General features: G+C 49.9%; 1 protein-coding gene across 2 annotated transcripts in view; it reads left to right on the top strand.

Annotated features, from left to right (window-relative positions):
• Positions 1–16391, top strand: part of PUM2 (pumilio RNA binding family member 2) — an 886789-nt gene that overhangs the window by 703978 nt on the left and 166420 nt on the right. For both annotated transcript variants that reach the window (XM_085610624.1, XM_085610625.1), the window contains exon 18: positions 4560–4685. In XM_085610624.1, the coding sequence (XP_085466750.1) occupies positions 4560–4685 (126 nt within the window). The remainder of the gene's footprint in view (positions 1–4559; positions 4686–16391) is intronic.

A 16391-nucleotide genomic window follows, 5' to 3' on the forward strand; every position in this document is an offset into this window, starting at 1 on the left:
TTAAACTTGTGTAACTGCGAGACCTATTGCATTGCAAATGCTTGTTGTTTTATGCACTACGACCATAGTAGGCCCTGTTCAAACACATAAAACCATACTAATGTGACATACTCCAGAGGTCACCACATTCCCCTTGAATAGATACTATTATATGGTCCACTATTTAATCCCCCCCATTAACCATGCACGAATGTCACTTGTCGCCGGAGCTAGACTCCGCTGTAACTACAGAAGAAATATAATTCCGATTTGCAAATGTATAGCAGATAAATTCCAGTTCTACACTGACAGTACTCAGACAATCTTTGCTTTGAAGAGGAATAGCTTTATTTATAGATTGAGATCGTCCCTCACCTGATAGAGAAAATTCACCACGCTGTACACAAAATAATAAAAACTGGTGTTTACTCTAAAAGGACCGCATCTCTTAACCTCTAAACTGCAGCAGTGTACAAATATTGCATTTCTCATTGTCTCTGTGCATGATTTTTACCTCTGCAACATGTCATCATTGCTAGTTCTGCAACTAACTCCATTTAGAATAACTGCTACATCTTCTATGCAGGATTCCTAAAAAACATCTAAGCAGACTTCAGTTAGCACGGAGCGAGGGAGTCAACATGGTTTAGGGTTTGAAGAAAAGTGTGTATATGGAAGATCCTAGACGTCATCAGTATTGGCCTCTGGTGGCACACTAGTTCCAGTTCCAACTGGCATGCCTGCCCTTCAAGTGTCTCCGCAGCCTCTGCACTCTGCATTTGGTGCACAAAGTTCCACAGCATCAATCCTTCACCTCGAGCCTGCTTGACGTTCCTCAACTCCAACTCCGAATAATTGGCACGACAGTTTGTGTGCAGACGGATCAAGCCTGGAACAAGCGAAGAGGAGCTTAGCGGGGAAACACGGAAGTTCCTCCAACAGCTTTGCAGGAACTTCAAGGGAGCACATAAACAAGGTAGGCTGGGTCGTGGCGTCTCCTGCCTGCTCTGCGGAGGCACCTGCCACGCAGGCACGGTTAACTTTGAAGAGTGGATTAGGAACAGTGGCAGACGATGCACGAGACATACATAGGCCAGGCGCAACTGGGAGTGAGGAATCGAAACTCCAGAGAGAGAGGGAGAAAGAAAGAGAGAGATTCTGGCCTGCTGCGAGGAGGAGGCCCCTTGGAGGCGCAGGGTTTACTCACAGACACGTGACCTTAAAGTACGACATGCCTGTGAGGACTGAGGAAAAGGCTCCCAAACCAGGTGCCACTGAGATCCGTCTCATGAGGACAGTTCACACACAGCGCCTCGTCAGCACGGAGCTGAGAGAGGCATTCGAGAGAACCTGAGTGTCTTGCAAACATGAACTAACCCGTGACGAATAATGTCATAGAGAGAAGAGGGAGGCCTTGCAGAGACCAGAGACGTCCGACTTACAGCGTCACTGAGTCCGTAACACCAGCGGGACTCGGGGACCTCGGCAGAGGTGTGGGAGACGCAGGTGTCGACTGGAGTGCCTGCCTGTACGGACCCTCTTGGAGTCCCAGTATTGGGGTGCATCAGCAGACTCACTGAGGGAGGAGCGCTCACTTCTCACCTGCCTCACAGGGCCCTTGCCAGGACATGCCCAGCTCCAGACTCGCATTCTAGACATCCGATCTGCTCCCAGGCCGGGGTAATGGGATGGGCCTGCTGGAGATACTCTGGGACCATGGGGCGCTGAGAATCTCCATCAGAAACACGTCATCCGTGGAGCCACCATCCCACGCACATGTCTTCCAGAAACCACCAGAAACATGCAAGCCCAGATCATGCATTACAGCTATGACAGCACCTCACAAACATGGGCGCTAATTAAACAGTCGCAAACACTCCTGTCAAAGAAATCCTCACAAACACTCCTGGCAAGGGAAAATGTACAATAACACCGACCGCACTTCTCAAAAAAGCTTACATAAAACACTCCAGACAAAGACAGCATAGGAACCACCCCGACATAAAACAATTGAAAACACGCTTGCCAAAGATATCCTCAAACATTGCCCCCCAAACAAAAACAGAATATTGTAAAATAAACCACCACAAACACAGAAACCCACAAATACTCTTTGTAGAGTACTGTTACTCCAGACAAAGAAACTCCCAACAAAGGCAAGGAATAACAAGTGAATGGTCTTGAAAGACCTGTGAAGTACTTGGGTGCGGCTGGCAGCTGAAACACTGTGTGTGTGCGTGCAGGCCCGGGAAGCTGCTGGGGCTGAGGCACAAGGGGAGGGGGGGAGAGCGGCAGCATGGTTAACGGGTGGGGGGAGGGAGTGTTTTTAATGAAGCAGTTTCACGTCAAGTGGTCTCTTTTCTCTGGGTGAGCTGGCACTTTTTAAATGTTCTTTTCTTCGCGCGTGATTGCAGTAGTTGCGGCCATTGTGAATATAGGCACTCAAGGATGTCAAGAGCCCTGATCATGAGTGTCTGAAATTGACCTGTTTTTTTTTTGTCCCGGACGGTTGTCTTGTAGATTGCTTTCCACAGAGCAGATTTTTGCATTCATGAAATCTAACAAGACATCATTGACTTTGTTTGAAAATTAGCTCAACTCTGAACTGGTACGTCTGTATTTTTTCCACGTACCTGTCTCTCTGCCCATCTTCCTCATGGTCTGGCTTTATTTATGTTGCTCTATGAGGTATATTTAGGCTCCTTATCTATAGTGCACAAGCCTGCTAACTGTGCGCCGCTCGTCCTGCTGCAGTAGATAGGGGCGGGGGAGTAAGCACGACAGCGTTGTTAACGTGCGAGGGGAGGGTGGGAGTGAGAGTGGAAAAGCAACAAAAAAAAATTGTTTCGTGCCGGCTTCCTTCAGCTCTGGGTCTGTCGCGCGCACGTGCACTGTTTAAAGTGAAAGCACGCCGGAGCTTGAGTTGAAGGAAGCCGGCGTGAACAAGATGGCGGTGGACTATCCACTGTCCCACGGACCCGCGCATTCTGTCTGCTATGGACAGATGGCGAGAGCAGCCATCTTTGTCCATGCAGGCGCGTGCATGAGCCCACGGCGGAGAATCGATTCCAAAATGTCTCTGACGAGAGCAGCGCATGCGCTGCTTTCGCCAGGCGAGACCTAAAAAGATAGATGTGCACATGTCCACCAACACCTTTCATTATGGCTCCGTGGATCCTTCACTTGGTTCTGTCTTTCCTTATGGGTATGTGTCAGGAATCCCCTCCCGCACATGGATTCCCTCCCACGATGCCACTTCCGTGAACCTGGTGCGCTTGGAGGAGAGCGGACTACAACTCCCAGAATGCCCTCCGGCAACAATTGCCTTATGCAACTCAAGAGTTCTGGTTACATAACACCAAGGGTAACGCCTAGTTTTCATGTTATGCAACTCAAGAGTTCTGGTTGCATAACACCAAGGGGAACGCCTAGTTTTCATGTTATGCAAATCAAGAGTCATGGTTATACAACGCCGAGAGTACTACTTAAGGAGAAGATCACTGGGACTCGGCGTCGGATATTCTGATCTTTGCAGGAGTACCTGGTTGAGGTACACGGACCCGTTGGTGAGTTGAGCGGCGGAAGGAACATTCTAAGGAGCGGAGGAGAGGTGCTAGCGTGTGCTTCCTGCCCGTGTCCTGTCCCGTTCTGAGAGCCGTATGCAACGTCATTGGGCACAAGTCCTGTTGGTAGAGCCGAAGCTCCCAACGGCCTGACAATTTGGAGAAAACGAGGTTGGTGCGAGCCGAAGCTCCCAACCCTCGTTCCTTGGGTAAACACACGCTTATAGCTAAGACGCTATCCAGGAGGTGTTTCCGCGTCTTAGCCATCGACACTCGTAGGAGAACTGGGATAGGTAGAGCGGCTGCTCCCATCCATTCTCTGCGCCACCTTGGGTATCATCACTTAAACCCGGATACAAGAGACGCACACTAGGAGGTGTTCCCAGCGTCTGTGTTGTGGCAGTACTCTGGGGGATACTGGTAGAGCGGCTGTTCCCAGGTGGTAGAGAGCCCGGCCGGGTGACTCCCACGTGCCCCCCCGTAGATTCCACAACCTTGGAACTACCCTTCACAGCGGTCGAGTGGCATTGTCGGCCACTGCTTAGCACTGTGCCCTCCGTTGGAGCATACCGGGTCCGGTGTGTATGCGGAGGACGGTTAGACGAGCTGTGAATGGGTATCGTACTTTAACTGGTGATTCCAGTACCGGTATTCTTTGTTGTCTGTAGTTGTTTATCTGTTTATTAAATCATCCTTAAACCTCCATTTCTCTGGTCCGTCGTCTGTTTGTCCCAACCCCGAGAAAGCCAGGACGTTACAGTATGCCTTTCGATCCCATTCATAGCTGTTACAACTGCTTACGGTCAATGTGTTTTTTCTTATCACAATTTCTTCTTTGCGGTGTTAGTGACCTGCAGGTCCCCAAACCCTCAAGAATGGGTACTGTCAATTTATTTTGGTCTATTAGGTAACTTGGTTGTAAAATTTCAAATGAAATGTTTGGCTCAAATAGAAACAATGTTTTAGTTTCTCTGGATACATCTTTCCAAAAGATTTTAAGTGTTTTCTTTCTTCAAGGTATATGTTCTTTCAACTCATCCCTATGGCTGTAGAGTGATACAGCGCATTTTGGAGCATTGCACTGCTGAACAGACACTGCCCATTCTGGAAGAATTACATCAGCACACAGAACAACTTGTCCAGGTAAGGTTTAATTTTCTGTCCTCCTGTTTCTATTTTGTATTAAGTAGAAAAACTTATTAATAAAGGTTTTCAGTGTTGGGGTGGTATATGAAATGGGCGGCAGTAAGCAAGTGATTTTCTTATGGGTGTTTATTACCAATGTATTCCTACACCCTTATTGTTGAATATTTCTTCTCTTTATCTTATTAAATTGTTTAGAGAACTGACCTTTTTTGTTCAAGCTCTGTTCCTCCTCCTTCTGCATGTTTTTCTGGTAAATTTAGATATGACGAATAGTTGATCAAAAGACACTTATTCAGTGCCAGCCATATACAAAAAAAGATATGTTTGGAGAGCGAGCGGGAGTAGTGCCCTCCTACCAGAGCCCATTTTGGGCCCCGGAAACCCCTTCCTCTGGGGCTGGGTACCTTAAGTAAGGTGAGGGGGGTGCGCACCCCCTCTTCGATGGTAGCCCTAGGGACCTGTAGGAAAGTGGCTCTGTATATACTGTTCCCAAATAGGTACAGTGTGTACAGAGTCCACAGTCCCCAGAGGTTTGGCAGAGGCTAAAGTTAGATATAACCTTACTCTCTACTCTCTTGGTCGAGCAGTAAGGCAGTATCAGAGGACAGTGTAAAGCATTTGTTGCACACACTCAGTCAGCAAATGGTCTCACACACTCAATAACTGAACTCTAGGCCAATGGTTTATATATAAAAAATATATGCTTGTTTTATTTTCGAACCAACAATTGGAATTAAAATATACTTTCTTAGAATGAGATGCTTTACATAAATACTTTTCAATAGGCAATAGACTTTTGAATATAATAGTTTTGCAGCGTGAATCTTTCTGGATTCACTATGCTGTGCATTATTCCGCGATCTGGTGGTTGGGTCCGGATTCGTAGTCTTTCCTTTGTTTTTTTTTTTGTTTTGTTTTTTTGTAGCCCAGGTGGGCGTCGACGTCCCACCATTTGGTGCACCTCTCGTGACGTCGTCGTGCTTCCTGCGGAAGTCCCACCTTTGGGGCGCCATCTTCAGATTCTTTTTTCCGCCGTTGGGTCTGGATCGTCATCGAGAAGCTCCAGGATTTCAATCGAAGGAAGAAGGAGAAAACGCGAGTTTCGTCGAGGAAAGAACTACTGATCACACAGAGAGGAATAACTTCCATCCGGGACGCGAAGAAGGAAGAGTTTTCACGTCTTTTCTTCGACGCCCTTGGAAAATGCGCACTCAGAGGCTCTGAGCGCAATGGACAAGACACCATTCAAATTCTGCCCTAACTGCCACCACAAGTGTGCGCAGAAGGACCAGCATCCGGTCTGCAACCTTTGCCTACCGATCGACCACCCAAGCAAGGACTGCAACGCCTGTTCAGCTTTCGCGCCGAAGACGCTCCGAGTGAGAGAACGCCAGAGAAGAGCCAACTTCAGCATGGAAGGCAAGGGTAAGGCCCCGTCGCTTTACGATCTGGGCCTCTCCACCGACGATAAGGACAACATCGCCGAGGGACCTGAAAGCTTCACGGTCGTAGAGACCGACAAGAAAACGCCTGACGAGGTAAGAGAATCGTCGAGTTCAAAACCCCCGAAAGGGCCTCGAAAACCTGAGAGTGACTCTCGAAAATCTGAGTCAAAGTCCTCAAAAGGAGCACCGGCGCCGAAAATTTCGACGACCAAGGATGGATCCATAGACAAAAGGCCGAGCGGATCCTGCGAAAAGGACTCCCAGATGCCGAAAGGCAGAGTTCGTCGAAGATAGCCCACGAAACGGGGCGTTCGACGCAGAAAGACAAGCCAGCGTCGACGCAAGCTCCGTCGAAAAGACCTGCGGTCGACGTCGAAAGCATCTCCGAGATGGAGAAAAAGAAGAGAAGGCTCGAGGCGGAGATGGAGAGCATCCTTCAGAGGAAGAAGGAGTTCGACGCCAAAACGAAACAATTCAGAATTCCAACGACTCAGTCGACGGACGTCGTCGAGATCGAGGAACAGGACGAATTCGACGCCGATGGGCTGCCGAGAGATCCTGAGGAGGAGGAAGAAGGCCCCTACTATGAAGGCGAAGACGAGGAAGATGACCAGCAGCTCGGCGCCATCAACCACTCACGAGCTGGAATGGCAAGACATCGACGCCTAAAATCCCGAAGAGCCCGTGGACACGTATCCTTCGAGGCCTTCGCCGCCCGACGACATCGGGGTGTACAATATGGTCGTCAGGAGTGCTGCAGCAGCCTTTGGGGTAAAACTGGACGAGAAGAAACCGAAAGCTGATTTCCTTCTCGAGACTCTGCTCCCCATTCAGACGAGGAGCCAGTTCCTTCCCATGCTCCAAAGTGTAATGAACCAAGGAAAGGAGGCCTTTAAGGAACCAGCAACATGCCGGTCCATCACGCCCAGGACGGAGAAGAAGTACAAGCACTCCTCCCTGGACCCGCCTTACATCAAGGGAGCGGTCACGACCGACTCCATCATCGCTTCCACGGCCAGGAGAAGGGCCAACGTGCCAGCGACCTCGGGGCCACCCCCCGATAAGGAAAGCAGGAGGATGGACCTCACTGGGAGGAAGGTCGAAAGGAACGCCGCAATGCACTGGCGCATGGCGAACTCCAATGCGCTTCTCAATCGACACCAGTACCAGCACTGGGACGAGATGAGGGAACTAGTCAAACACCTCCCTGAAGAGTACCGCCAAAGAGCCTCCCACCTTGTGGAAGAAGGTAAAAACATAGCCAACTCATGCATTAAGACTGCATTGGACGGGGCGGAAACTTCAAGCAGACTGATGGCCATAGGGATCACCGAACGAAGACAGGCCTGGCTGAGAATCTCTGGATTCAAACAGGAGGTGCAGAGCAACATACTAAACACTCCTTTCAACGGGGAAACGCTATTCGGGGCAACAGTGGACGAAAAGCTCACCCAGCTGAAGAAAGAGAACGAGACGGCGAGGTCCATGGGGGCCCTACAGTTCAGGGGGATGAGAAGAGGCACTCCAACTAGGAGACCCTACGGTTATGTTATGTTATGTTAAATTAAATTTATTAAGCGCACGTACGCCCGTAGGCTTCATGGCGCTGTGGAAGACTAGCAAAACATAACATGTGACAGAAAAAAAGAAAATTTAACTAAGGATAAGCTTGCTTAAAGAGCCAAGTCTTAAAAGCCTGTCTAAAGGCTAACAGATCTTCGTGGAGTCTTAGTGGCAGTGGCAAGGAGTTCCACAGGGAGGAAGCTAGGAAGTGGAAAGATCCTCCTCCCTGACGTTGTTTCCTGATCCGGGGCACGACTAACAAATTCTTTTGGCCAGAACGGAGAGCACGGGAGGGAGTGTAACTGACCAGCAGGCAGCTAATGAATCCAGGGCCCTTACCTTGTAGAGCCCTGAAGATAATGCATCCCGCTTTAAATGCTGCTCTCTGCGCTACAGGCAGCCAGTGGAGACTGGCCAGTCCAGGTCTAATAGACTGCCACTTAGGAATTTTACAGATCAACCTGGCCGCTTGGTTCTGAACCAGTTGGAGTCTCTTGAGCTGCCCCGCCGGTAGGCCCAGATATAAACTATTGGAATAATCCAAACGGGACAGCACAAGAGCAATGATGACCTGAATCAGAGCAGGGTGGGTTAAAAGGTGGGCGATCTTCTTAATCTTGCAAAGTTGGAAGAAACTTGCAGATACCACAGTCCCTACCTGGCTTTTGAGCGAAAGATCTTCATTAAAAGTGATACCTAAGCTCTTAAATGTTTGGGATTTAGCTGGAGGATCTCCCATTTCTGGAGGCCAGAAGTGTGGTCCCCAATGCAGTTCACTCTTCCCAGGCAAAATCAGTTCAGTTTTGCCTGGGTTGAGTTTCAGATGATTTAGGCCCATCCATCTCTGAATGTGAACCATGACCTCCCGAAATTCGGTGGCAGCGCCAGGGGAGTCCAGACAGAAGATCAGTTGCAGATCATCTGCATAGTTAAAAATTAAGGCGCTAAACTTTTTTAATGAAAATAACAAGGGTCGTAAGTACAAATTAAACAAAAGTGGGGACAGGGACGAGCCTTGGGGGACTCCACATTCATTTTTGATTTTGGGCGCTGTAAAAGTTCCCAATCTCACTGCCTGGGTACGCTCCGAGATAAATGACTTCAGCCATCTAAGTGCCGAGCCTCTCAGGCCAGCCTGTTCGACACGGTCGACCAAGATGGTGTGGTCGACCGTGTCGAATGCGGCCGATAGGTCGAGAAGTACCAATGCTTGGTGAATGTCCCTATCTGCATTGCTTCTTAGTACATTCTGGACCGCCAGTGTCACCATCTCGGTTGAATGCCCTGGTCGAAACCCAGCTTGGTTATGCTCCAGATATCCAGTGGTTTCAACGAAGCTAGAAAGACAGCTAGCAACGTGTGCCTCCAGGATTTTTGATAGGAATGGCAGCAGGGATATCGGGCGGTAATTAGATGGATCGTGAGGATCAAGACTGGGTTTTTTGATCAGGGGAATCAATAGAGCATGCTTAAATCCTGCCGGTACCTTTCCCTGGTTAAGTGAGTCGTTAAGCAGAGAGAGGATCCCGTGAGGGATAGAGTGCCCAATCTCTGTAAAAATGTGGGGTGGGCAGATGTCATCGGGTGATCCAGACTTAACCCGTACCAGGAGAGTTGAAAAAGTTTTAGCATCTATAGCAGGAAGGGTGTCTAATGTAGTGGGGTTATTAAAAATAGAGGAGGTAACCAGCAGGGAGCGTCGCACCAGACGTTCCAGCAAGGACAGCAGGGTGACAGTCACAGCCAGCAAGGTCAGCAAAAACAAAACTGGCAGTACCAGCCTCGGGGCCAGTCCTTTCGCGGGAGGGGAAACAGACGTGGCCAAAGGAGACGAGGGGGTGACCAACCCTCATCTAAGTGACTGCACGCATGGGGACGCTCACCCCCAACATACCCCCAGGGGTGAGGCGCAATGCAAAAACAACGGGGGGGGGGACGAGACCCGATCGCCTACGAGCATCCAACACCGGTAGGCGGAAGACTGGGACTCTACCTACAGGAATGGCAACGTATAACCACAGACAAGTGGATACTGAACGTCATGCAACACGGTTACTGCGTGGACTTGGAGGAAACGCCTCCAAACAGAAAACCAAAAAGAAGGCAACGCTCAGGTCAAGAGCTTGCTCAACTCAGAGAGGAAACACTGAAGCTGCTCGAAAAGAGAGCCATCGAGCCAGTCCCTTACAAGGAAAGGAACAAAGGGGTCTACTCAAACTACTTCGTGGTACCGAAAGTAGACGGAAATCTCAGACCCATCCTGGACCTGCGATACCTAAACAAATTCATCAGAACACAGAAGTTCAAAATGACATCACTACAGGAGGTGCTGCCCCAAATAAGGGACGGAGACTTCATGTCCACCGTGGATCTCAAAGATACCTACCTGCACATCTCAATAAACAGAAGGCACAAAAGTCTTTTAAGATTCAGCATCAACCAGGATCATTACCAATTCACGACCCTGGCCTTCGGCCTGAAATCAGCACCAAGGGTATTCACGAAATGCCTGTCGGCAGTCGCAGCATACCTACGAAGGAAGGGGATTCATGTGTACCCTCACCTAGACGACTGGCTGATCAAAGCAAACACCCACGAGAAGTTGGAGAAACACGCAGCACGGGTGACAAAGACACTGACGAACCTGGGGTTCTCGATACACTGGGGGAAGTCATCAATGAAGCCAGAACAGGTGAAGATTTTCCTGGGAGCAAAGATCAACACCATAAACAGAACGGCGACAGGAGAGCAGCAGCCCTACTGAAGGAGACGCGTGAGAACAGTGAGCAAGATCATGGGGATGATGGCGTCATGTATCCACCTGGTCCCAAATGTACGACTTCACATGAGACCATTCCAAGAATGGCTACAACAGCAATGGTCACAAGCAAGCGGAAGTTGGGAAGATCTAGTGGGTGTTACGCATGCAGTGCAGGAAGGGATAACTTGGTGGAACAGGGACAACATAACTACAGGAAAAAGCCTGGCACCACCAAACCCAACTGTGACCATCACCACGGACGCATCTCAAGGGGGATGGGGAGCACACATGGACAAACTCAGAGTGAGGGGTCTGTGGGCTCCGGCAGATGCGGTCAGACATATCAATTACCTGGAATTGAAGACTGTCCTGCTAGCCCTGAAGGCATTCCAGAAGCACCTGTACAACCAGAGAGTGTTGATTAAAACGGACAACACCACAACCATGTTTTATATCAACAAACAGGGTGGGACACAGTCGTTCCCCCTTTCCACTCTGGCACAGGAGATTTGGAGATGGGCCATACCTCTCAAGATAGACCTGCTGGCAATTCACCTACCAGGGAAGGACAATGTGGAGGCAGACTGGCTAAGCAGGCAGACCTCGGCTTCACACGAGTGGGAGCTCAATGGGCACGAAACGCAGAAGCTTTTCCAGAAATGGGGAACTCCCACAATAGACCTGTTTGCAATACGCCAGAATGCAAAATGCCAAAGCTTCGCGTCCAGGCAACCAGATCAGCAATCCCAAGGGAATGCCCTATGGATAAGCTGGTCAAGGACATTTGCCTACGCTTTTCCGCCGATACCACTGATACACAGGGTGCTCGACAAGTGCAGAACCAGCAACATGACACTGATCCTGGTGGCACCACAGTGGGCAAGGCAGACTTGGTTCTCCCAAATTCTAGAAATGGCTCAAGGCAATCCCCACAGATTCACGAGAAGAAAGGACCTGCTCTCCATGCAGAACGGAGAGGTTCTACATCCAGAACCAGAGAGCCTCAGCCTGGCGGCATGGCTCCTGAAGACTTAGAGTTTGCGGACCTTAGATTTCCTCCAAGCACTATGCGAGTGCTGCGAGAGGCAAGGAGACCAACTACACGCAAATGCTATAGTGCGAAATGGAAAAGATTTACAATATGGTGCAGGAAAAATGGGCTGCAAAATAAAATGACAAAGGACTCAACAGTGCTGAGATACCTCACGCACCTTCTGAAAAGTAACCTATGCTCGACCTCCCTAAGGGTACACCTAGCGGCGATAGTAGCCTACACAAGAGAGGAGAAAGGTGGAAGTTTCTTTACGTCGCAGGTAGTAAAGAGATTCATGGAAGGAGCGAAAAGAATCGCGCCACCTAAGAGGTTGCCGCCGCCGGCATGGAACCTCAACGTGGTCCTAACGGAGCTTATGAAGGCACCGTTTGAACCCATCCACAAGGCCTCAATGCAAATGTTGACTATGAAAACGGTATTTCTGGTAGCCATAACCTCGCTACGCAGGGTGAGCGAGCTGCAAGCACTAACGCTACAAGAGCCCTACATACAGATACACAAGGATAGGGTTGTCCTGAGAACGGCGTTCCATATGAACCAGAGTATTCAGATACCGAGTTTCTTTCAAAACCCAACTTCGAACGCAGAAAAGGCTCTACACACTCTAGACGCTAGAAGAGCGGTGATGCACTACATTGAGAGGACCAAGGAGCACAGAAAAACACTAAGCTGCTCTTTGTGTCCTTTGCAACGAGTTTCATGGGTAGACCAGTGACAAAGGGCACCATTGCTAGATGGATTGCACTGACTATACAGTTTTGCCACAAACCGGCAGGACAGGAGCTAACGGAGGAGCCTCAAGCTCACTCCACAAGGAAGAAGGGGGCAACCATTGCCTTTCTGGCAAACACGCCCATTCTGGACATATGCCTGGCGGCAACATGGGCTTCGGTGCACACGTTCACCAAGCACTACTGCGTGGACATACAGATGAACAAGGAAGCACAAGTAGGACAGAAGGTGCTTCAACACATATTCAACGACCAACGCTCATCTACCACCCAGCCGCCACAAAGATAACAAACCGCTACAAAGTCTATGCACAGCATAGTGAATCCAGAAAGATTCACGCTGTAAAACGAATAGTTTCTTACCTGTCGGTGTAGTTTTGCAGCTTGAAGATCTCTCTGGATTCACTAGCGAACCCACCCACCTCCGCCAGGAAGATGAGGCTGGAGGAAGAGGGGGGGAAAACAAAGAAGAACAGAAGGAATGAAATACTACAGAAAAGTGGACATGTAATTTAATCATTCGCCTAGGGTTAAAAGAAAAAGAAAACGAGAGGAAAAAAGAACCCGAAGATGGCGCCCCAAAGGTGGGACTTCCGCAGGAAGCACGACGACGTCACGAGAGGTGCACCAAATGGTGGGACGTCGACGCCCACCTGGGCTACAAAAAAAAACAAAGGAAAGACTACGAATCCGGACCCAACCACCAGATCGCGGAATAATGCACAGCATAGTGAATCCAGAAAGATCTTCAAGCTGCAAAACTACACCGACAGGTAAGAAACTATTCGTTACAGTGGTTGCAATAGGCAACACAATTTCAAACACAATAATACATTGAGCTCAATGGGAATTTCAAGTTAAATGCGATTAGCTACTTTAAGGATTACTTTTCTAACTCCAGGACTGGTTCCTAGATTCAGTCCTGGGACAGTTCCTCAAAACAGGTGAATAAATACGTTTTAGTTACTGATTTTTAAGCAATATTTTGGTATTTTAAAAGTTGACACTTTGAAACCTTTACTAATAGAATCACCAATGTTATCTACGGGAGGAAATTCACTTAGCAGGTAAGTGGGGTTTTTGTTACTTTTTCTAGTTCAGTATTGGATCCTGGATCCAGCACTAGTGTACCACCTGTAAGCAGTTGAGAGAATGCGTTTAGGTTATACAGGCGATTTTTAACGAATATTTGTAACTTTGCAAAATCGACACTTAAAAGAAATATCACAGAAAAACAGTCAATGGTTTCCTATGGAAGAAAATTCAAGTTACAGGTAAAGTATGTTCTCGTTACTTTTGTAATCCAGTACTGGGCTCCTAGGTTCAGCACTGGGACATCTATCTAAAACAGGTTAGTAATTACGTTTTCACAATTGGTGCGATTTTTAAAGAATATTTGTAGTTTGCAAAAATCAACACTTAGAAGAAATTTCACAGAAAAACAGTCAATGGTTTCCTATGGAAGAAAATTGGGTTAGCGGTAAGTATGGTTGTAATTACTTTTAAGGGTCAGTGCTGGGCACCAGGACTGTGATCTCTCCTGATAGCAGGTGAGCCTTTTCGTTTTTGTTACTCGGTTGATTTTAGGTGAATATTTCAAAGTTTAGAAACTCCACACTTAGAAGAATTTCCAAGTGAAACCAGTCAATGTTACCCTATGGAAGAAAAGAGTTATTGGCTTTTGGGTAAGTACTCGACTGGCAGGGTTGAGGTTTTGGGCATAGACTCAGGATCGGGTCAGGACAGTTGTTACATCCACAGCGGCACAGGGCCAGCCGGGTGCAGAGTGAGTTAGGCCCAATGTTATCCTATGGGAGGCAGGGGGCCCTTGGTTGGTGGCTGCTGGCTAGCAGGCCACGCGGCTGTGGGCGCTGGGCTCCAGGTCACTTGCTCAGGGCAAATGGGGAAGTAGAGTAGAGTAGAGATTGCACTGCCAGGGGCACTCAGGCGGCTGGGTGCAGGGTGCTTTTGAGCCGTCGGACGCTCAATGGATTTCAGTAGAGAAGCTCAGGAATGAACCAAGGCTGCAAGCTCGGGGACGAAGATTCTTCAGGTGCAACCACCACTTCGAGAGGTAAGTTGGTTAGTTGGAGGATTGGTAGGCACCCAGGAGTTGGGCACAGGGGGCAGCAGGGCGCCAGGTACAGGGGTGCCTTTTGGCGTCGGGAAATCTTACCCTCTGCTGGTCCCGGTTGGAGGGGTCCCTGGTTCGACAGGCCTGTAGGGCTATGGCTAAATCAGTTGGTGTCTTCCTTGTTAGCAGCTGCACGGCAGATCTTCTTGTTTCTTGATCTTTCTTTCTACCCTTACACACACACACTGCCTTTGCAGGTTGAGTGTTTGGGTGCAAGACAAAAACAAAGTCGACATGGCACATATCCCTGTGTGCCATGCCCATCACCTACACTGCCATGGCATACATCAGTCACCCCTCTAGCTGGGTGCCTTATGCCAATGGTGTGGGCACAGGAGCAGGAGCCCTGTGCCCAGGTCCATTCCTGAGCCCTGTAAGTGCAGTGCTGCCATTTAAGAGTACATGGTGCTGAGAACTTGTCAAACACGAGCTCCACAGCACCATAAGGGCAACACTAAAGACTGAGAAGTTTGGTATCAAACTTCTCAGCACATTAAACCCACACTGATGCCAGTGTGGGATTTAATGTACCCAGCACCCCAGAGGGCATCTTAGAGGTGCCCCCTTAAACCTAACCTACAAATCCACGTCTGGTCTGAGGCTGCCTAGGTTGCTGGACCCCTGGGTAGGAGAGCCCCTGCTCTCCTGGTCCTGCAACAATGCACATCCTGGGCGAGGTGCTAAATCTCCTCCCCCAGGATGGGCAGGGGGAAGCTTCAAAGGCATGCCGCCTCTGTGAGCTTCCCCATGCCCCTGCAACCCCCCACTCTGGCGGGAAGCTTTGGCCGGAAACCCCAAATAAGGACAGGGGATGTGCCAGCCTGCCAACCCCACCCCTCAGGTGGGGGAGGCGAGGTGAAGCACATCTCCGGGCTCTCGCCATCTTGAAGATGGGGAGCCCTACCCTATCGGGACTAGGCTACTGCCCCCCTCCCACAGGAGAGCGGCAGGATAGGGGGTGTACCCACCCCAGGACGGGGACCCATTGGTCCCTGCCCTTCACCTACCTGTAACGCCCCTAAATCTAGTATTTAGGGGCACCCTGAACCTTCCTTCCCCAGATTTCAGATTCAAAACTACGAAGAGCAAGAAGAAAGAAGACCTGCCCTGCAGCTGCTGAAAAGAGGAAGACACCAACTGCTTTGGCCCCAGCCCTACCGGCCTGTCGACCCTCGAACCTGCTCCTGCTCCAACCCGGCATCTCTTGTGGCTAGCAACCTCACCAACCCCGGAGGACCTGGCTACCTTTTGGCTCTAAGCCCCTGGGACTCCCATGAGTAGAGGCTCTACTCGAAACCTATCTCTAACCCCTGGCAGCAGCCCGGAACCGCGAACCCAGCACACTCTGCACCAGCCGAGCCTGGCCAGTGCCGGAGCGAACAAAGACCCTGAGGACGACCCCACGGCGACTGTGACCCCGAGTCCGGCACCCAAGGACCTCCCTTGACACTCCTGAAGAAGCCTGCAGCCTCAGAACAAGGTGCCCCCCCTACCGCGATCAACAGAGGGTAAGATTTCCCAACACCAAAAGGCATCCCTGCGCGCGGTGCCCCGCGGCCCCCTGTGCCCAATCCTGGGGTACCTACCTATCCTCCAACTACCCAACTTACCTCTCGAAGTGGTGGTGGCACCTGAAGAATCCTCGTCCCCGAGCTTGCAGTCTTTTTCTAAACCGGAGATTTTCCATTGAAATCCATTGAGCGCCCGAAGGATCAAAAGCCCTCTGCACCCAGCCGCCCGAGTGGCCCTGGCAGTGAAAACTCTACACCTACCTACCCACTTGCCCTGAGTAAGTGACCAGAAGCCCAGCTCCCACAGCCGCGTGGCTTGCCAGTCCGCAGCCACCAAACAAGGCCCCCCTATCCCTCGTAGGATAACATTGGGCCTAACTCTCTCTGCACCCGGCCGCCCTAGAGCCGCTGAGGGTGAACCAACTGTACCTACCTGTCCCTGGGAGACCCCTGAGTCTGTGCCCAGAACCTCAACTCTGCCAGTCGAGTACTTACCCTTAAACC

This window comes from Triturus cristatus, chromosome 6 (assembly GCF_964204655.1).
Source record: "Triturus cristatus chromosome 6, aTriCri1.1, whole genome shotgun sequence".
NCBI classification, from domain to species: domain Eukaryota; kingdom Metazoa; phylum Chordata; class Amphibia; order Caudata; family Salamandridae; genus Triturus; species Triturus cristatus.